The sequence below is a fragment of the Lytechinus variegatus genome, chromosome 8 (assembly GCF_018143015.1).
Source record: "Lytechinus variegatus isolate NC3 chromosome 8, Lvar_3.0, whole genome shotgun sequence".
Classification (NCBI taxonomy): Eukaryota; Metazoa; Echinodermata; class Echinoidea; order Temnopleuroida; family Toxopneustidae; genus Lytechinus; species Lytechinus variegatus.
Window position 1 is genome coordinate 24,033,191 of NC_054747.1, and position 24,014 is coordinate 24,057,204.

A 24,014-nucleotide genomic window follows, 5' to 3' on the forward strand; every position below is an offset into this window, starting at 1 on the left:
TAAGGCAAGCTTACGTAATATCTTGCTTTGAAATGAAAGAAATGAAAAGTCATTTGACCAAAATTGTCCATGAAGTAACTACGAACTGGTCTATTCACTGTCATTTCCACTCTTTACCTAAAACTTCTTTGCAAGCCTTTCCAGGATTCGCCTGCAATCCGTAACTGATTTGGAAGCACCAATCCAACTCTATCAGCCCTCCTAATCTAAAGCTACTTTGGCAGAACTGACTCAACACTCTCTTGGCTCTCTATACCTAATATTTCTTTGTAGGAGCCAATCCAAGCATTGATCAGCGCTACTAATCTAAAGTAACTAAAGTCAAAAATCTGTGCAGCATTTTTTAGGGGTAGAGGATATGCTTTCCTTCATTACCCATAGTGTTGTCCATGATGTAATGCAATGAGTGGTAACTAAGAGCCACTTGCAGGATTTCCGCGGGAAAGACGTGGCTCAGACTTCTTGACAAGGTGCTCAACACGGTGCTCTTGATCCAAAACTTCTATGAGGGAACTGACTCAACCCTCTCTTAGCTCTCTTGACCTCAAACTTCTTTGTTAGAGCCCGTCCTAGTCACGTCCCGTCCTATTATCTACAGCTTCTTTGGCAATGGTGTAAGATGTTCACTCTGATCCTGGGCTGCTCTGCAGATCGTCAAGAGCTCACCACAGAGCGTCTCGTGTCGGAACGCAACCCTGATGTCGGGTACATTGGTACGGGTGATTTCGTTACCGGCGGGTCCTTCCTTGCGATGGTTTGGACCAAGCCAATGGTCCTTAGTCTAGAAGACAAAGTAGAGAAATCGGAACAGATGAATCAATCCTTCCAATACCATGTTCATATAAACATATTGACAATATCATTATTCCATTAAGTAAACAGACTTGTACACATACATCCAATCATTTCATTAACAGCCAGTACTTTCTCACAATGATCATGGTCCTTAGCTTGAAAGACAGAGGACCGTATTCTGAACTCAGGTTTACATTAAACCCTGGTTTGAAGTTGTGGTTTAACCATGGTTAGCCAAGTGAAACACAAATCCCTAACAGTACACATTCAATTTATAATTCATTTGACACTCAAATTATTCATAATTGTCTGGGAATGAGTACTGAATGTATTTTACTTTATTATGAAAGCAACAGGAAACAAAATAGTTAACATAAGAGAAACAGAATTTTTGAATTTTTGGCTCCCCATTATTTTAGCACAGAGTTAGACCATGGTCTGAGTTAAACTTGACTTCAGTGATATGGGCCACAGTTTAGAAAATAAAACGATCAATCAATACCAAGTTTGTACAATATGACATTCCGTTAAATTCATTTCATTTAATGTGGCAGTACAAAATGTGCAAGGAATAACTAATGGGCAGCGCCTCAAGAAGCTTACGCTTGTTGAACAAGGTGCTCCCTCAGAGAAAACAACCCAAAAGTAAAACATAACATCATGATCATTGATCACTAAATTACATAGATCTTAAGACACATAACATATTAACAATATTGACATTGATAATATATAATTGTGCGAATTCCAAAAACTAAACATTTTCATATGGCTTAGAATTATTAGGCCATATTGTATAGGAGCTTGATTGAAAAGTGGTCCAATGATTATTTCCCGAACTCTATGTCCTATCCCAATTTTCTACATTCTTACTTATGATTGCTAAAGCCTTGAATTTCAAGAGAATTGATGCCTTTCACAATGAGTAGAAAACAGACATCGTTTTTTCCCACAGATAAATTGCCAGATACATGTACATGTACGCATACTCATGGGATTGCTGATTTGTATATAATTGTCATATTGAATGATAACTGGGGCCTGTCTTACTAAGATTTGCGATTGATCCAATCAATCGCAACTATCGATGGCCAGCAACGTCAACATATAAAATGCATGTTTGTTCAAAAAAAAAATTCTAGATATGATGTATACTTATAAATTCATCAATTTCCTGACAATTTGTTGTGTTCTAGAGGACATTTTGCAAATTTCCTGTAGAAAGTTATGACACTGTTGGATTTCTATAGAGTTGCAACTGATTGGATCGATCGTGTCTCTTTGTAAGATGTGGCCCTGATCACTGAATTCAAATCAAATCCAAATGGAGTATTGTGGTAGATTTGTTGCATTTCTATCCTTGAGAGAAAGTCGCACATCATGATTTATGTCTGACTCCCAGGTTTGAAAAAGTTCCCACCTGAAACTCATGCATAATATTACATAATAACCCACCTCGGCATCGAATCCACTCATGACGACACTGTTACGGGCCAGTTCACACATATCACATGTAGTAAGCTTCCAGACCTGTACTGCAATACTATATTCCTCCATCAAAGGTTCCTAGAAATATAGCAGAAAAGAAAATAAGCATGGACAAGCACTCAACCCAGGTGAGGTAAATAGGTACCAGCAGGAAGAAATTCCTCAAACATGCAAATTTCAGTTGCAAATTTACAAGACGGATCAATTTTACAGTATATAAATCAACTAGATTTACTCTTGTTGATCCAAGAAGCAGACAAGCAACAAATAGTAAATTTGCAATCAATCGCATGACTTATGATTGATTTCATGATCTAAAATTGACTTGCAATCAATTGCAAGTTTCTTGCAACACTCAATTAGAGTCACATTTAAATTTATAATTGGATGCTGTAACAAACGCATCACTGCATTGGTCAGATCCTGAGCTATGCACTGTCGGGTTTACTCTCAATTGGTATAATGCCAATTCGTCCAATTACCAAATCATCTACTATCATTTGGTCTACCATCAGTTCATCAACCATCCACATGGTGTAATTGTCATTCCGTCTACTCACCGTGACAGCTACAAACCAGTTGGTCCAATAGTCATTTAGTCTACATACCATTTGGTCTAATTGGACTAAGTGTTAATTGGGCAAAATGAATGAAAATAAAATGGGTATGAGACAAAATAGTCGTAGATGGACTGGTGATTAGATGACGTGAAAATTGGACCAAATGGTTACTGGACTAAATGGTTGTTAGATGAAATAATGATGTACGGAATGGCATTATTATTATTATTACTTATTATTTGTACTGCGCTTTTAACATTAGGCCCAAAGCGCTTACAATGAATAAGATGTAATATTTTAAAAAACTACAAAGTATGAAAAAGATGAGTTTTTAATGACTTTTTGAAGATTGCTAATGATGGAGACTGTCTAATTATTAGTGGCAGGTTGTTCCAGGATTTTGAAGCTGACACCGTAAAAGTTCTGTCACCAGCTAATGTACGAGTTAATGAAAGTAAATAAAGGCAGAACATGTGATGAATGGATGAGTTGGCAAGATACAAATTAGCAATTTACTCACTATTGAATATCCATCAATCAGATTAAATAACATGTGCTGTCCACATTAAGTATGACGATAAGTCACACCTACATCTTTGTAAAAGACCCCCCCCCCCTCCCCCTGATCTAGGGCCCATTTCATAAAGAACTTGCAACTGTTGTAACTTTGCTACAATGGCAACTACCATGGTAACAGGGCTCGGCAGCCAATCAGAATCAAGGTTACCATGGTAGTTGCCATAATGGCAAAGTTATAACAGTTGCAAGTTCCTTTACTAAATTGATCCCAGGTATTAAGCACCTATCATACTCTGAAATCTTCGCCTCCTGAAATTGCCATCACTCAGTCACCGACGTAAAAGAGGTGACATGATTGATGTCTACAAATATCTGCATGGTTACTATGATTCAAGTTCCGAACTTTTCTATCTGAGACATGGTGGTAAAACGCGTGGTCATTCCTTAAAGCTAGAGAAAAGATATTCGCGTCTTGATGTGCGTAAGTTTTTCTTTGCTAACCGAGTGATAGATGTGTGGAACAGTCTCCCAGAAGATGAAGTTACTGCTTGTTCAGTGATTGCTTTTAAGAATAGACTGGATAAGTATTGGGAGAAGATTGCCAATGACTTTGAGTAATTTTCGTTTCTTTTGTGTTTCCATGGAATTTTTCACTGTCTACGATACCCCTGCCACCCCTCCATGCCAACATAAGTAGCGCATCTAATTTTGTCTGAAGGAGAGCAGCAATAGAATTTCTACTTTGATCGATGAACAGGCTTCGTCCTACGACATCGTTGGAGTAAACTAAATTAAACTAAACTATGAAACGGGCCCCTGATGTTTGTTGATCATACCTTTGTGAAATGGAACTGAAGAGGGTCGTCGGTGGAGATGGAGACGCAGAGACCACGCGCATGGAATTCTGGGAGTGGGTTGCGATGGTAGTTGAGGAAGAGAGAATTGTTGCTCAGAGGCGACATAGCGATCCCAATCTGACTCAGGAAGTACAGGTACTGCAACACTGGAGACTGGGTAAAGAGAAAATAACAAAACAAAATCAGAAAAAATCACAAAAGGGAGGAAAGGATGTACCGGGAATGAATATATGATTTTAAAGAGTGAAACATTTTGTCAAGCAATGGACGCTATTTAATGATCAAATCTTTGCTTAATAACTACGCTAGATGATTGGATAAAATGTTATTACATAAATATTGACTGCTCATGAGGGCAATAGTAAAATATTGCCCAAAGTGACCTAGAGACTATAGGCCTTCTATCCCCCCTCCATCTAGACAGAATGTTGAGGGAAAATAGTAGGTAATAATTTCTACCATTACCCAAATTAATATGCAGTCAGTGATATTGGTTATTCTTTTGAGGAGGGCAATAGTAAAGACTGTTGCCTGCTCAAATTATGCCTATGGGTATTTAAGAATACACAGGTCTACATCACCACCAAACTATGGAATAGCCTGTCAATTCACATAGGAAGCTCACCAACTCTGTCTATCTTCAAATTGAAACTGAAACCTTTTTCATTACGAACATTGCCGTGTGCATACATGTAAGTAAAATTAAGTAAGAAAAGCTCTAAGTACATGTAATACCTGAGTCACGTTTGCTCTATGGTGGACGTATGGCGAGTCGAATACAGCCGTTTTATTCAATTTCATTCAAAACATATACATGAGTCTGGTACCAAAAAATGTTGTAACGGCTGTTTTCGACTCGCCGTACAGCCGCCGTAGAGCAAATGTGACCGAGGTATAAGCACAACTGAATATATTCAGATAATAGCTGCACTATAGAAATTGAGGTTTATCATTATTATTACTTCCCAATAACTTTTCTTCTTGTTTATACCTTTCTGAGAAGCAAGCCATGTGAGATGTTCTGCGCTAGCATGAAGGACGTGACTAAATGATGGACTGGGCCGGCTTCACCGCAGTGAGGTCTCAATACAAACGTGTTCATGTTACGCTCTCTGGAATAGTACAAGAAAATATTGAGAATGTGAGCAGCGCAATCTCTAATACAATATAAAGATATGAACAGGGCATCCACTAACACAATATGAACAGGGTAATCCCTAACACAATATCAAAATATGAACAGGGCAATCTCTAACACAATATAAAGATATGAACAGGGCATTGTCTTGCATAATATAAAGATATGAACAGGGCATTTTCTAACATAATATAAATAAATGAACAGGGTATCCTCTAACACAATATAAAGATATGAACAGGGTATCCTCTAACACAATATAATGATATGAACAGGGCAATATCTAACACAATATAAAGAGATGAATGGTGCAATCCCTAACACAATATCAAAATATGAACAGGGCAATCTTTAATACAATATAAAAATATGAACAGGGCATTCTCTAACACAATATATTAGATAGCCAAGACAGATAGCCAAGCGCGATTGGTCCATAGCGCGTCACGTGATATGATCAAAATCAATGTATTTTCCCAACCGGTCCACCTTCGATGAATATATTGACCAACCGGTCCGTGAACATATTTTTCTACGTGTATGGCGCCCTCTTGTGGATTAGATGTTACCATGCATTATCGGCCTGCCTTGGGTCCTGGACCTGGTCTGGGCTCGAACTTGGATTTAGATCTAGGGCTAGGCCTAAACAAAGTTGATTTGAATAGAAAAGGGTCATTCACTGCGTTAGGCTGACGTTACTAAGATATCTATAGATCTATACCAGTTCAATCACTGTGAATTTCATTAACATGCTGCACGCATCATTAGGCCTAACTTTATTTTCATCATTAGAAGCTATCTAATATAATAGATATTGACTGATGGGATGTGTAAAAAAAAACATTCTTTGGACCACCTGAAGGATTAATATTTTCCCTCGTAATCATATTTTCCCTCAGCGCTGCGCGCTTCGGGAAAATATAACCCCTCGGGAAAATACAAATCCGGCGGTCCAAAGAATGTTTATATTACACACCCCATTAGTCAATATCTGTATAATAAATATATGAATAGGGAAATCTCTAACACATTATAAAAATATGAATAGGGTACAATCTCTAACACAATACAAATATATGAACAGGGTAAACTAAACAATAATGGAATAGATGATCTGGGAATTTTCTAAACCATTATAAAACAATATGAACAGGGTATTCTCTAACACAATCATTAAATATGAACAGGGTGATCTCTAACACAATAGAAATATATTCGTGAAGAGGCTTATCTCCAGCACAGATATATTTTGCAATGAAGTTGTATGATTATTACTCATTGGTTGAATTCATATATTGCAGTTGTGCCTTACTTTCATGTATAGAAAAATTGAAACTTATGTCATGGCAAATAATCCCTCTAAATTATTGAAGGGAAAACTGTGAATAAAAACAATTATTAAAAAGGAAAAAATATGTAATCAACAGATAATTATTGTATATCACCTGAAAGAGTATGTTCTCCCAAATAATTTGAGACCATATTTATGCCATATGTGTTAACAGGTGATCACGAGGTATTCTTTTCATTGATGTAAATTTTGATTTGTGCCAAAGGCATGACTGCAGTGAATGAATCCAGGGTTACATCAAAATAAATTTCAATACACTTTTTTAGTAATTTAATTACATTATAAGTCTTTAACAAACACTTCTTTGTATCAATTCTCAAGGCAATTCCATTGAAAAGGGAGTTCCAAATAGATTTGCTAACTCATGTAGGATTATGACATCATTGGCATCTGGGGTTCAATAATTGTAGTCGTGCGTTACTTTGGCGCAAATCAAAATTTACATCACTGCAAAGAATACCTACTTATCATCGAAGCGTGAAGACACACTGCATATGGTATCAAATTATTTGGGAGAAGATACTCTTTCCAGTCATGTATGATTATGCGTTCATGACATACATTATTGCGATATCTAATAGTGCATTTGCATTTTCTGCCGCAAAACTATGGAGTAGTCTGCCTCTCCATCCTTGACTCTCTTCAAATCAAAATTAAAAACATATCTCGTAAGTTAAGAAAATATGCTGTGTAGACATAAGTAAAAAAAGCTCTGAACAAGCGCAGCTGAATAACTCCATAAAAGCTGCGCTATATTTTTTTCTTAAATTGGGGATTTGTGAGATGTCGAGCTTTTTTTTACTCAATAGACCTGGAAATATATTTGGCTTACAGTGTACTAATGATACATTGTACTCTAAAAAACCCTAGGAGATGAACAGCATTTGATCACCCCCAAGTTCAATGTAAACTGACAAAAGAAACTGATCAAAGTTTAAAAGGGCACTGCACAAATTCCACTCAGTCAAAAGCAAAAGTAAAAAAAAAAAGGAAGCAGACATTGGCAGTGGTACAATTCTTTAACTCAATATTACCTGTTAAAAAGAGAGAACAATAGATACAGTCCACTGAATCTAACATTCTCTGGTTTTAACATGTAATAGCGAGTCAAAGAATTGTGACTGGTACATGTTGTGTATCTCATAGACATGTACATTATCATTCATGGGATCTTTGATGCATTATGTGGTGTGGAGTATTTTTCAACCAAGACTGCGAAAGGTTAAACTGGACCGGATGCCCATAAAAGATCAAATAAAGAACTAAGAAAGTAAGTGATTTTCCCCTTTTTTTAAGCTTGAGGCATTCAGGAACAGAAATTTTTACACAATGTTGCATTTACAACAATAAAAACCCTGATAAATGGTAGTGAAATAAGGTCGTTTTAGTTGAGAGTATATTGCTAATTGCTACCTCCTTCATTTGTTCATCTATATTGTTTGAGAGTTTTTGCATTTATTCAAGAAGCACAAGGTTGGCATTTTTTTGTTTAGAGAATAAGATTTATTTGATTTAAATATTTTTTTTATCTGATTTTTGATTACATTTCTTTTTTTTTAAACAACAGTTTTTAAAACAAAGTGGAAACACCAGAAATATTACCCTTACACTGACATCATTTTCAAAACCATACATTTCAGAATTGATATCATTATTGACTTCTATTCTATTTCATAATTAAATCCAGTCAAATAGAATTCATGTAGAATATGTAAAGGCGCTGTCACACCTTGGCGTTTTAGACAGCGTATGCCCGACGTATGAGGAATTTGGCGAATACGCTGGCGTACGTCGAATACGTTACGGGTAAGTTTTGCATACGTTAAGAGTACGCTAAAACACGCTGGTATACGTCGTCATACGGCGAGGTCGTCGAAAAATTTTGTGCAAGCGCAAAATTTTTCGACGTATGCCAGCGTATGGCTCATACGTCCCGCATACGCGGGCCATAAGTTGTAGGCAAGTTACGCGATCGTTGATACACGTTACTCGTAAGTTACTCATAAGTCGATGTACGTCGAGATAATGTCCAGCGTACCCTAAAACTTACTTCTAACCTATGAGTAACGTGCTTTGAACGTATGTGTAACTTAACTCCAACGTATATTGACGAATGAAGACGTGCTCCGGACGACCACAAAACTTACTGAACGTGTTTATAACTTACAGCTACCGTATAATGGCGTATTGACAACGTTTATAGGAATTGGTATATAAAGGTGGGGTTCACAGGAGTTTTCTTCGGCATGGCGGTGGTGTTGATACGGTGATGCATCGTGCGGTTATGATTTGAATAGTCGAGCGGCAGCCTTTTTATAGGCTACGACACGTGTTCGTCAGCGATACGCTGCCGCGCGCTATGCGTAAGTTAGGCTATCGTAGGGCATAAGTTGAGTACGCCAGCAATATGCAAGGCATTCGTTGGAATACGTTACTTATAAGTTAACGAAGCGTTCGATATAAGTTACTAATACGTTATGTATACGTCCAACTCGTTATGAATACGCTAAGTATACGCCCAGAGTTGAAAAAAAATCAAAGTTCAGCGTATGCCGACGTTTTAGAGAAATTTTGATACGTCGGGCATACGCTGTCTAAAACGCCAAGGTGTGACACCACCTTAAGTCATGATCAAGATGCTGTTTTCTGCATCCTCTCATAAAGGATATTTAGCTCCTACTGACTGGTTTGGTCTAAGTTGAGGAATCACCTATTGAAAACTCTTAAACAGTAAAAAAAAAAACTCCCTCCATGGCTCAAATAACAATGGAGGTTTAAACAAACAAAGAGAAATGGAGTTTTCTTTAACACATGATTTTCAGTCCTTGGCTTGAAAATCAAGAATGTTTCTCTTTGTAGAATGTGAGTCTCTGAGTCATGGAATTGTTCCAAAGAAACTGATCCTCATTTCATGTTAAAGCATTGATTTGCAAAGATGTGACTTATTGGGAAAAAAGTTGCAAGTTTATTTGAATTATTTATTTTAGTAGAATAAACCTGAAATTAGTATTTAGCACTTCTTAGCAGTTTTTTTTTTTTTTTTTAAAGAATAAGAACACTAAACCTTTAAATTCATGTAAAAGAATAAAATGTTAAACAACAGGATAAAACAAGAGATAGTGCAGATTGTATTATGGCACTGAATTCTAAGCATTTGTTGATTTAAATCAACGCGATTAAAATCAGCCAACCCTGAATGAGAATCTGCATTTCTCTTTCAGGCCCATTTTATGTCTGGAGACAACAATCTTGGTACCATGGCATCAAAGTTTCCACAAGACAACTTGGGTCAGCTACAACAGAGGAAAGGTCATGACATGACGTGGTCATGTGACAAGCACAGTGAGCCAATCAAATTCTACTGTAAGAAACACAAAATTCCCGTTTGCCATCCTTGCGCTACCAAAGATCACAGTCAGAAACCATGTGAGCTCGATGACATCGAGGATGTCATCTTTGAGAGCAGGAAAAAGCTGGATGAGAAAAAGTCAAACATAGATGAAGCCAACAAAAAATTAAAAAATTTGCATTCCAAACTGGCATGCGTTGAAACATCTTCAAACGACCGCCTGAATGCTGTCAATGATGAAATTCAAGTGGTAATTCAAGGCTCGTTAAAAAGTACAAAGGATAAAGAGATCCAAAAGATTAGCAGGATAAATGAAGAAGCTGATGAAAAAATTCGACTAATAAATGAACGGAGAGAAGAACAGATCACGGCATGTAACACTGAAATAGAGAACGAGCTACAGCACAAAAGAGATAAAGAAGCAAGCCTCCTAGCCGAGGTAAAGACAATCAGAGAAGTAGTTTCAAATAAGATTAGAGACCTCAGGAGTAAGAATCAACATGAAATTGAAATTGTTAAGAATATTAAATCAACTATCACGCGCATAAAGCAACATGATGAAACATTGGTTAATGAAGCTCCTCAAGTACTCGCATCTATCGATGAAAACTTAAGTTTGAACGTTCACCAAGACATTAACAATTATCTTGACAGCATACTGGGAGAAGTTAGGAAAGTCAAGTTTACCGACAATGGAGATGATGAAGAATACAAAATCAGATTTAACTGGTGTAAGTTAGTAAAATCAGTTCACATTCCCTTTGTTGTTAATAATCCGATAATGCGTGGTTTGATCAGCGATGACGAGATTTGTGTGTTGGACAGAAAAGAAAATAACATGTACATTACAGACTTGAGCACTGGAAACGCACATAAAGTCATTGATGGAGATCAATCCGAGAGTATGACTTCAATCACTTCCGTCGACAGCAACGTAATTGTATGTGCTAAGGGGGATTTATGTGTATATCCAGATCCACATCCAGATCGAGAAGGTGACATATTGTATAAATGTATAACTATTTATAATAGCCAATATAGAGAATGGGAGGTCATAAGAGAGATCAGCATACCGAACGATATAGCAAGAGACAGCTATGATTTTGATGGTAATGTGTACATCGATGTTGATAGGGATGGGATGATCCTCGCTGCTCAGAGCGCACAGTCTAATATCTACGTCATCAACCCTGCTGATGGAAAGATAGTAACCACTGTTGCAATGAAGTGCAACAATATGTTTGGTAGAATACAAGCCCTGTCATCAGGCGATATTGTTGTGAAGACATATGATAAAGAATTCACTGTCATCTCACGATCAGGAGAAAAAAAGGCTGTCATACATTGTGATGAGTGGCGCCGGGCACTATGTCAGGTTGACAAAATGACAGACACTCTTTACATCACATACCGGGATAAAACTCCAAAAAACGTTGCTGTTGATCGGGTGTCGTGTGATGGTATCATCCAGGCAAGGAGGATCATTCAGTACGTGATATCAGATCGCACTTACTGCATCATGCCTTGCCTTGTTACTCCTTCTGGTAACCTTGTAGTTTGTGATGGGGACAAGCTCCATACTTACAATAAAGAATTTATCTCGTAAACCATCCAGACTATCAAGAGATGAAGACCAGTTAGTAATGAAAATTAAACACCGATGGTTTGTCTTCAATTTCATTTGAGTTTAATTTTCATTAGCACACCCCCCCCCCACCTGGATTCATTTATGTCTAATATAAGGTAGAATGTAATGGTGATTATTATGTATAATAACAATATGCAACATTTTTATAGCACTTAATAGAAATGTTTATAAGCACTGCGCATGCTATTATCCCCGCTTTAGCACTGCTATCCTGATACGATGCAAAGTGCATTCAAGGAATTCCTTCCTACCAGGTACCCATTAACTAAACCTGGGTGAAGAGGGGCAAATGTAGATAGATGCCTTGCCAAAGGACGCGAGTGCTGTGGTGGGATTTGAACCCTGGACCTTGTGGTTTGAAGTCTGGAGACTTTTCCACTGAGCCACAATACTTCTACTATGTAACTACACGCTTAAGATTGCGTTTGCGTTCATTTTATTGTTTTTATTCAGTCTAAATCATATTCATTTTTCGATGCTGAAGATAGGAGGACCCTTAAAAATTTGGAGGATAAAGTTATTTAGAATCGGCATTCAACACTCAAATTTGAGTTCTCCTTCATTTTGTTCTTATTTTCATATACCAATACGTGGAACATTATGAATTTATTCATGGAAATGAATATATACACTTGTGCTTGAAATTTAGTGAACCCCACTTCAAAATGAACTCCTATATGTCTTTTGTTGATTGGACACAACATAACCACAATATTCAGCAAGCCCAGAGAAAACAAACTTTATTGAATGTGATATTTTATCACCTGACTTCACAATCAAAGAGAAAAGCCAGTAGTTGCAGTAAACACTCATTTCATGAGAACGTCTGTAAAACCAGGCTTAATTGTCAGAATATCATCGAGGATCTAGATCTGGTAGTTACATAAACTGAACTTTGTGAAATCTTTAAATCTACGCTGAAAAATGTTCACACTGAAGATCACCAACACAGATAGGCACACGTGGGACAGTGTATTAATACTGCTGGAATAAAGACCCGCGCTTAAATTGCTTATTTCTCAGCAATTACACAATTTCTTCCAGAATCCTTTGGCACATATCTTTTATTCATACAGACACTTGGGTGGTCATTATATTAGATTCTGTCAAAAGTAATTTTGAGATCGTTACCAAAACTGGAATTTACCTTTACATATTATACAACATGGCAGAAGTTGAACGCTTTGAATTTGTTCATAGTTTGGTAAGGTTCACGATGGCACTCACTTCCCAGTGAGATCAAACAATCTTCATTGATCAACATTTAAAAGGAAATTAAAAAATCAGATTCTAACTAAATATGAGTCGGAAGAAATGCAACTTTTGGTTATGTAAAGGGGGGTAGTTAAGGATTTCTCTTGGGCAAGTTACATTATAATTGTGCTTTCTTTGTAAATTATGTCATGTATATGTGTTTCGCAATCATATTCTGGAACTGGGATAACCCCTTTCAAGCACCTTGTAGCTTTTTGGTTTTTCCCATATTTTTCTTACATCAAAAGTTTTATGATTTCAAATTCATATACCTATGCACTATATTATTGATTCAATTATTATGTTTTTATCGTTTGAATGTATATATTCTGTATTGTTTTTATCATGAGAAATAAAATCTATCAATCTATCTATCTAACTTCTGAGCACAGCTGTACATACACTCTACAGTATTTCCAAAGCTGTCATCATTTCTGCACATGGCAATGTGTTATTCTGTTGATACCCAGAATTAAGGGGGTGTTGCAAGAAAATATTTGCAATCAATCGCAAATATTCTGTTGCAATTTTATTATTGATTGATCACTTTTAAATACAGCAAATCAGACTACGCTCCTTGTTTCATGGAGAAATCAATTGCAAATTTGAAAACGATCGCACGGCATACTGTATGCTTGATTTCGGAAATGGAAATAGACTTGCAATTGCTCGCAAGTGTCTTGCACCGCTCCAAGACTCTGAAAGCGATCAGCAATTAAAGTTGATAATAGCCATTAAATTCAATAACTATTTGAAAGACAGTGTCATGGGCTTATATACATTACCAAGTTCAAGGTGCAGGTAAATGCTGATAAGACTGAGGTCATTAACATTCATAAACAAGATGCACCTTTTATCTGATAAATTGAGTTATATTATGCTATATTTAAGATTTCCATGAATACTTTGTTACATTCTGTTGTTATAAGGTTATGAGTGATTTTGATTTATTTTTACTCGCATGTATTACATTTTCCTTTCTCATTGTTCCTTTTGTTGATGATTTTTATGTGATATTGTTTTGTTATGTTTTCAATTTGTTGATACAGGGCCCCTTGGTCGAGCAGTTCTTGTAACTGAAAGGGCTACCTTGTTAAAATAAAACAACAAAAAAATAAAATTGGTTAATATTATTATTATATAACTGGTAAATTTTGTACTATTCTGTTTATTCAGAATCGTTAAGCACATAGAAAACTACAGTAGTTGTAATTCACAGTGTTTAGTTTTATAGTAGTATTATTCAGTTATTTATCAGGATTATTTGAATTCAGTCATGTACTGACCCGTTGTATTTAAGCTGTACATAATTTACCACCTATCTCTGTATTTGTATGCCTAATTAAATGTAACAATGCTTTCGCTTTTGAGTTATTTCTTTTTATATATATCTTATGCATGTAATATTATTTCTTTCATTTTTTTTCTTAACACTTTTGTATAAAGTGCTTTATAAATTTTGTATATCATTATCATTACTAGCTACATGTATTATGCATGTTATAAATACCCTATATTATTATATGTATTATTGTTAACATATACATGTACATGTATACAACACAAGTAAACCATGGTCTCGAAGCTTAGGTTGGCATACGCAAAACAACCCTGTACTCTACATTAATACATCAACAGAGAAAGCCTGAGTAATGACGTTTAACTAATGATAAAAAATAATACAGGATATTAAGCGCTTAGAGACATTCTTTGTGATAAGTGCTATATAAATGATGTTAATTATTATTATTTCAAATACCAATATTTGCTAGGAATATATAGGCAAGAGCTAATTAGTAACTGGTTGCTGCATCGATTTATTGATATTTTCATTCATCGAATTGTCCCAACAACACAAGAAATCGAGCAAAGCAATATGTGGATCTTGACAAAAATTACAAGTGAAACTACTTTATGGGATAATCTGCAAAGCAATATCAAAAACATTCCAGTCGCAAAATAATATTGCTGGTAAAATATAATTCATTTGATGTTTGTATATACTGCCCAAAACAAATATATATTCTCTAAAGATTTTGTGAACAATGAAGATATATTTTAAGGAAACAGTGTAAATAAAATCATTTAAGATGACTGCTATTATCCGAGATATGTAGAGTTAGTAATAAACCTTGTTGTGGGCGTAATGTTTTCACCAACGAAACTTGTGAGTACTGAACTCAATGTACAAACATTGTGATTTGGCTTAAATTGTTTAAAATATTAAATGACATTGATTTGGGCATGACCTTAATCAGCATCTTAAGCTCCAATTACCAAATGATTTTTACTCTTTTTTGTGTATTATTTCATGTAAATGTACTTGACAGTGAGAATCGGTAATAAATTCAGTTCAATTAAATTCAATTGTATTATATTGATGTAGGATGGTTATTTTGTCATTTTGCTATTTTGTTTATTTCCTTTATTCTTCAGCTGTTTTACATTTCTGTTCTGTCTAGACTTAGTTCATTTGCATTTCTTTTCAGCACTGCCCTTGCAGTCTGAACTTAGGTTATTTGAGTTTAATGATATTCAGTTGTCATTCATTCATTCTACTCTGAATGCCTTTCCCTGATTCTCTTTTGTCATCTTCATTCCTTCTCTATTCTCTCTTCAGGTGTTTCACTCATTCCATCCCTCACCTGACTCCTTAGTTTCTACTTCCATTATTACATAATCACCAGACATCTTTGTCATCTCATCTCATTCCTTATTGGTTTATCTTATGAATTGGGTTCTTACATTTTAGTTTGATCCTTCCATTTTCTTTACTTTGATTGGTTGTTATTTCTGATTTAAATATTTATGTAAATTATAGAATGATTTGATTTTAGCTGAGGCAAAGCAGCCCAGATATTAAACAGTGCACTACCAGACTTCTTCGGTTACAGTTCTATTTATTTGCATCTTAGTTTCACTATTTCCCCTTCAGTTTGATAATTGAGTTTGCTGACTTAGAACTTTATTTTCTACCTCAAAACATATAATTTCTCAACCTTACAACGGTTCATGATTTCAATGTAATGCTGTGATTCAAAACATAGAAGTAAATGAAGTATGTAATTCCTCTTGGTCCCCGCAGTAAAAACTAAGTTAAAGACTTAGAAAGGTACATGACAACAATTATGTATATACAAACCTGTATACATTCGTAATTCCGAAGGTTCATTAATCCGAAAGCGAAATAAGGTTCGTTCCGAAGGTTCGATAATCCGAAAACGAAATAAGGTACGTTGTTCTGAAGGTATAGCAATCCAAAAACGAAATGAGGTTCGTTGTTCATTTCGTTTTCGGATCAACGAACCTTCGGAATTATGCCACATATGTTCGTATTAACGAACCCTTTTTTGTTTTCGGATTAACAAACATCAAGGTATAGGCAATTTACGTGTTTCAGAATTACGAACCTTCGGAATTACAAAGTGTAACCATATAAACCAGGTGATGAACTAACTTAATCCAGATTATTTTTTAATCTAAAAATTGCATATTTGAGTTATTTGGTTAGTTGTGGCTGTTGGAGTAGAGCGACCACACTGAAAACGTCAGGAGAGAGGAAAGAATATAGATATAGATATGGGTGTAAAAATAGAGAGAGAGAAAGACAGAAACAGAGGAAAGATAAGACAAACAGAAAGGGAAAAGAGTCAAAAGTTAAAAAGAAATAAGGAAAGGAGACAGAAGAAAAGGAAAAGAAAACAGAGAAAAGGGACTACACTACCGCTACCAGTCACGCCCCCTGACCCTCCTGTACCTGTCAAACTCACAAAGAACAACAGATTCAGTCCACTGAATCCATTGTTCTCTGGGTCCAACAGCAGAGAATCATGACTGGTAGTGCATTACGAGCGAAAAAGGGAAAGAAAAGGGGAAGGAGTATGTCAGATAAAGATAAACATGACATTTCAATGGAAAGATATTTCAATACATGAGTCTCTTACATTATACATTTTAGTTATTTCCTTGTTATTGCACTTACACTGTACTGTATATTTTTAATTTTCATAACTACCGTTTTTGCATGCATAAGTTAAACTTCACGAGTAGAGAAAGAGGAATAGAAAGAGAGAGTGAAGGAGTATTTAGGGGGAGAGAGACATACAGTAAATAGGAGAGAGTAAGAAAAAACCACCAGGAACAATCATCTACAAATCTGTGGGTTACACTGTAGTTATGCTTTCATTGCACTTAGAAGACTTTCTACACCTATCCGTTCTTATCCTAGGTAGCCTAATCCTGATCTATTAAAAACCACTTCCTGATGGGGTGATAAGGATCTTTTCTGACATTTTTTTTCCTTTCTGACAATAATTCATTCTTATCTGATATATGTCAAATTAAAATATGACAGTATGCATAAAAAGAAAACTGAATTTCAATTTGAAAGGAATTTAACTGATATCATCTGGCTGAATGTTTACCGACTATAATTAATTGATGTCTCATTTCATTCGTCAACAAACAAATACTTGTTTCATGTTCTTTCCTCTTTCTTCTCCATGAATTTCTTTTCTATCTTGATTTCTTATTATTCTCCTCTTATTTCCCTGTTCTCTCTTTCTATATTTTGTCTCTTCTTTTTCCCCCTCTTGTTTTGTATCTGTTTCTTACTTTGTTTGATTATTCCTTCCTGCTTTATTAATTTCTTCTTCCTCTCTTCTTTCTTTCTATCTGCCTTTATTTCATTCTACAGTGCTGTTACTTTTATCTTTCCTTTTCCTTCTTTTCTTTTTTCATCTTTTCTTCTCTTTTCATCTCATCATACTTTCTTAATTTAATTTCATTCATTTATTCTTTCTCCCTTCCTTTCTTCTTTCTATCCAATTTTTCCTACTTCTTTCATCTTTCTCTCTCCGTTTTTCATTTTCTTTTCTTTCTTTCTTTCTTTCTTTCCTACCTTCCTTCCTTCCTTTAAAAAAAAGTATTCTTAAAAGAAAAAATGTACTGCAGTATTTTGGTTGCAAAAACGTACTGGTTAGCAAGTATGGTGAAGAAAGCGAACTGGCCTTACCTTCTGAAGTTGTTGAGGACTACAATGTTAGAGTACATGTAGTACAGGTAATAGCTGTATGGTGGATTGTCGTTACCGCTCCAGTTCTCAGGTTCCGGGCTATCTGCTGAGAATACCAGGTCTTCCGGCTTGGATTCATCGTCTACACTGTCAAATCCTGAAACCTTGAGAGTTAAATACACCGTAATTAAGATAATTCTAGTTAGACATTATGGTACTTGTTTCACCATACCAGTGCTCGATTTCTGGGATATCTGCAGAGCAGATGAGGTCTTCGTCTTTGATTGTCTGTGTTGTCAAATCATGACACCTTGAAAGTTAAACAATAAAATACCTTTATAATTTAATAATATTACATTAATCTAAAAATCAGGAGAGCTTCTGTCACATTGACTGCTTTATAAAGCTAAATTGGCTATCATTTGACCCATTGCCAAATACTAAACATAAATGAATATTTTTTGTTATTCTTTGAATGAGATAACAAGCACATCTTAAAATAATATATGAAAATAGTCATGATCATCTTAGTTTAAAAAGCACTATAATTAACGACCAATGACCTTTGTCTCCTCACATGCACATTGTAATTACAAAATGGCTCCTTGAGGATCGAGGGGGGTCCAGAATTTTCCAAAGGGGGGGAGGGGCTCTTCTTTAAAAAGAAAAGGGGGCAAATTTTTTGGAGGAGAATTTTGAAAAGCCCCCCCAAAAAAAAAAAAGTTTCAGCCACAAATTAAAATTTGACAAACGAAAAGAAAAAACAGTCTTCACTTGCGTATGCACGACATTTTCCACTAAGAAATATATCTCATGCCTCTCCGAAGTGGAGCAGGGGTCAGATGTGTCTTTAGCTGGATCATCCACTGCTGGGAATGGTGTACTGATGTGAGATACTTACATATGTAAGGAACTTATAAAGGTCTGGATGAGAGCTTGGATCCCGGGTCACTTCGAAGAGAGGTCCGAACAGGTTTGACAGCAGATCTCCAAAGTTAGACACCAACTTATTAGACTTGTACACGTCACTGAAAATGATAAAAGAATGAAAATATTAAAGGTAGTTTGTCAAAAAGTAAGAGCAGCATTGAAGCGTTGTGGTGTATCAGTTCTGACACTCGTCTTGCAATCAGAGGGTCATGTGTTCGAATCCAAACCACAGCCTAAAATCCTTTGGCAAGGACTGTGTCAATCCACACTTTGCCACTCTCCACCCAGGTGTTAAATGGGTACCTGGTAGGATGCAAAAGCCTATGTAGTCTGCCTAGCAATGAAGTCTTGGAACTCTTTTTGAAATGCTCCCTAGGGAGTGGGGAAAATGCATACATTGTGTGCGGGCATATATATATATATTTCTTATATTCCATGAAATAAAGCCATCCAATATAATTATTATCATCTCTCTTACCCCCCTCCCCCCAAAAAAATAATAAAAGAGGCAGATATTTGATTGAATAAGTCACATCACTTATCACATTATGGCATCATCACTTCATAAATCCACTTTGGTCATTGACTAAATCTTACGTGTACATGTAGTTTATTAAGACATCATTGAGCATGTGCTTTATGCTGCTCATCGCATTGCTTTCATTGTTGTACACGTTGCACATTTCACGCATTCGCGCACTAAAATGTTGAATATGGTCTCATATTCAACAGCAAATTTTGTATAGGAACCTATGGGATATTCATTGGATTTCGGTCTTTTTTAGGGCCACCCTCTGATACTGCACTGCATCGCTAGAACATTCTATATATATGACATTACTTACTATAGTCTAGGAACCTGTATGAGCCATCTGATATTGTCGGAGTAGACGTGATGCTTGACAGCCCACTTGGCTAAGTTGTCCCATTCGTTGCGATTGCGACCATAGATAGAGAGTCTGTACTCGGCATTCTGGTACTTCGATTCCTCTAAATCTGCTGCAACCTCCTGTAGAGTGGTTAAAGATAAGAACTGGTTATAGGAAGGATATCAAAATGAGTTCGAACAGAATCCAATACAATGACCACCCAAGTGTCTGTATGTATAAATAAAACATATGTACATGTACCAAATGGCTCTGGAAAAATGTCTAATAGCTGAGAAATGAGCAAAATAAGCACAGAATTCCGTATGTCGGGTGATTTCCAACAAATTTGAATAAGCTATCCGACTTCAGCCTTTTCGTGTTAGTGATCATTGGTTTTCATCGGTTTTCAGGTAGGATTTCAAGACTTCACAAAAAATAATTGATTTTAATAATAACAATAATACATAACATTTATAAGGCTCTTACATGTACTACTGGTGTTTCTAAGCGCACGGTGTTCTATTTACGGTTTGTACTTGGGGTTAAAAGAAAATAAATAAATAAAAGATAAAAAACTAAAAATCAAATAAATAAATTTAATGTACCAGAGCTAGGTCTATAATGATATGGTAGCATTTAACCTTGATTTTAAAACTAACTTTCTCAATAAGTAATTGTTTGCTGCAACTACTTTCTTTTTACTCTTAAAAGAAAAGCACTCATTCAATAATTGTGTAACCAAAACAATGTGCCAAAATGACTTTTGGTTAATCTGTTACGATTCTGCTGTGGAGTAACTAAGGCCCGATTTCACAAAGGTGGTTTTATGAAGATTTTTTTTTATTCATGAGTCCACTGTTTGAAGAGTTGACTCATTAATTCACAACCGTGGACTCATGAATAAAATAGCGTGGATAACCACAGCAACAGGCGTCAATTTGGCGCACTGTGACAAAAGCGCGCATCAGCATTGGAATTTTTAATATACGCCGTAAAATAAGCGTAATTTATACAGGATATCTGCATAAACCATGGACTCAACGGTGGGTTTTAAAAACCACCTTTGTGAATTCGGGCCTAAGAGTCACAAGCACTCAAAACAAAAAGGCCACGCCCACGCAACAGAACGATGAATTCATACAAGAAGATTGGGATATCCTGCTCGTTAAAGAAATTTTATATGGCTATACTTGTCTAATGACATATTTCAAATATAGTACGATGTGAATGGTTTCATATATATATAGATCTAAATAAGGAAATGAAGGGTCTAAGTGATTGATATTCATAGTCTTCATCAACACTGACTTTCTTATGTATTTCTTTATTTCAGTGGTCCAGTGGTTTCTACCAAAAAAGTAACTGGCATTCACTGGTCAAAATAATAACAAAATGACTCAGTTGTGCTCAAAAGTTAGTGAACCCTACCACAAAATGTACTCCTTATTGCTGAGTGTTGAATGTAGACAACAGCACTACAATGTTCGGCAAGCCTAGAGAAACAAGCTTGATTTAATGGAATATTTTATCACCTCACTTCACAATTAAATATCTAAAACATGGCAGAACTTGAACACTTTTTGATATGTTTATTTTCTGGTGGAGTTCAAAAACTTTTGAACACCACTGTATGTACAATCAAAGACAAAATCAGAGGTTATTAGAGTAGGTATAAACAGGGCCCTGTGAGTGGTCACAAATAAAAAGATCTGAAAAAAGCTCAAGAGAGCTGAAAAATCTGAAATAGAAAGAGCTCCCATACATTTTGTACAGAGGGAAGCCAAATACAGTATAAGCTGAAATTAAGCTGAAAATGAAAACAAAAAAAATCTGAAATCAGCTAAAAATCTGAACTCTCACACCCCTGTATACATTGTAAATATGCATTTACTACAAATAAACATACATTGAAATTTATTTAGATTGAATATACTGAAGTGCTAACCTTGATAAGCTGAGCGAAGTATTCTCCTTCGATGAAGTTATCTGTCTTGATGAAGATCTCTCTGAGCTTGCTCTCTCCGATCGGGTTGTACTTGGAATTGAACTTGTCAAATCGATGGAACGTATTGCGGTCCTGACACCAAAACAAAGTACATTGGGTGATTTCAAGTCCGGTGTTGGCCTTGGTGTTGGTGTTGAAATTACTTCCCTAACTCCAAAACTTATTCAGAGATTGTAAAACTGATCCAGATCACATTATTGACATCTCAACATCTAGGGGGTGACATTTTGGGACCATGTTCCCTTTTAAGTTTGTTGTTATAATTGTGTAAAAATTGACCAAACACCAACACCAAAAGGTCAACACTGAACTGGAAATCACGCATTGTGCAAAAATAAAATCTATGAAAGGCTAACACTTTAGATGTCACAAAATTATTACAGATTCTCTCTCATAAGTACTAGTATGTCACGTACCTGTCAACATTACAAGTGAATACATAGAGACAAAGGATCAACAAAAAGAAAAATTTAAATGATGATGATAATGATGGGTTCTTGTAAAGCACTAGTATCTGCCTCAGCTGGGCGCTCATGGCGCTTGCTCAAAAATAGGAAATATCTCACAAATTTTATATGTCAAAAAATTATTACCAGTTCTCTCTTATAAGTACTAGTACATCATGCACCTACATGTACCAACATGACAAGTGAATACATGGGGACAAAGGATCAACAAAAAGAACAAGAATTTTTCTTTTTACACATTGCTGATTTGTTTACCCAACCAAATGAACAAGGTTTTTTTTTTATAATAGGACACAGGCTCATTGTGAGTGAAAATTGATTGTTATTGAAAAAAGAGGACTGGCCCTTTAAATAGGAACAGTTGGCAAGAATGTTATAGGAGAATGAAACCATTGGAACAAGATAGCTTGTGTGAAAACAGAAAAATCCAAGAAACAGATCAACAAAAGTTAGAGAAAAATCAGACAAATAATGAGAGAGTTATGAGCATTTGAATAATGCGATCACTAATGCTATGGAGATAGCATATTGGCAATGCGACAAAGATGTGTGATGTCACTTGTGAACAACTCTCCCCATTACTTTAGTATATATTTCACTTGAATTGCCTCTTTTATCACATCTATCCATATAGATCATGTGTTCTTTCTACATGAGGGCATGTAATACATATTTTTCAAGAATACATCGTGGATAAAGAGTTTGTCTCATGATAAGAAAAAGCAAAGAGACATTTTTTATAGGGTACTTTATAGTCCACCAAAGGGAAAGTTGTTCATCAGTGACATCACACATCCTTGTCGCATTGCCAATAGGAGGATCTCCATAGCATTAGTGATTGCAGTATTCAAATGCTCATAACTTTCTCACTATTTGTCCGATTTTTCTCAAACGTTCTTCATTCTTATTCTTTGATTTTTCTGTTTCTACACAAGCCCATTTGTTCCATAGGTTTCATTCACCTTAGTTTTCACTCTGCAACTTACAGAGAGTTCAAAAAAGAGATGTTATTTGGAAATAATGTATTGTTAAATGCCCTTGATGACAATGAACAACCAAAAGTCTTTGTCAAAAATTGGTGAAACAAAACAGCAGTTTCGTCCTTGACTTTGGATAAACAACATATTCACAATTTCTTTTGTTAGCACCGAAACTTCCGACGAAACCGCCGTTCCAGTTCATCAATTTTTCGACAAAGACCTCCCAGCTGTTCTTTGTCATTTGACAGGCATTTTCAATGCATTTATTTTGCTCTAGAACCCTCCATATATCATGGGGCCCGTTACACAAAGCTTAGCAATGATCGTAGAACATTTTTCTATGATTGATTCCATTGACTACAATGTACAATCAATTGTAAAAATCAAGCGTACGATCAATTGTGAATCTTTGTATTACAGGACCATGGAGCAAAAACTCCTTAATAGTGCATGAAAGAACTCTCACAGTCCTTAGATATATAAAGAGTATATTACTTACAGCATGGACATCCAGCATGTCTACATTCATATCATATGCATTGAGGTTCATACTGTCAAACACCTGTGATAAAAGTAATAATATAGGTTGATTAGACTTTTAAGGCATTTGGATAGCTTTGTGAACAGCCTTAGATAGCTTTGCGAACAGCCGATTTAAAAACTTATAGAAACCAAGATGAAACGTGTGTGTGTGAGTACATGTACATGTATCAGAACTAAAACAAAAACAAAAAAACAACCATTACTGAGAAAGATTTACGAAGACAATTTATAGACAACTACAATTTAA

The 24,014-nt window shown here is 35.7% G+C and overlaps 1 protein-coding gene across 4 annotated transcripts in view; it reads right to left on the bottom strand.

Annotated features, from left to right (window-relative positions):
• Window positions 1–529: 529 nt before the first annotated feature.
• Window positions 530–24,014, bottom strand: part of LOC121420202 (AMP deaminase 2-like) — a 65,790-nt gene continuing 42,305 nt past the window's right edge. For all 4 annotated transcript variants that reach the window (XM_041614753.1, XM_041614752.1, XM_041614750.1 and 1 more), the window contains 9 exons: window positions 23,724–23,786; window positions 21,718–21,849; window positions 19,749–19,912; window positions 18,875–19,001; window positions 17,974–18,137; window positions 5,211–5,331; window positions 4,199–4,372; window positions 2,251–2,361; window positions 530–781 (listed from right to left, as the gene is read on the bottom strand). In XM_041614753.1, the coding sequence (XP_041470687.1) occupies window positions 593–781; window positions 2,251–2,361; window positions 4,199–4,372; window positions 5,211–5,331; window positions 17,974–18,137; window positions 18,875–19,001; window positions 19,749–19,912; window positions 21,718–21,849; window positions 23,724–23,786 (1,245 nt within the window). In that variant the 3' untranslated portion in view covers window positions 530–592. The remainder of the gene's footprint in view (window positions 782–2,250; window positions 2,362–4,198; window positions 4,373–5,210; window positions 5,332–17,973; window positions 18,138–18,874; window positions 19,002–19,748; window positions 19,913–21,717; window positions 21,850–23,723; window positions 23,787–24,014) is intronic.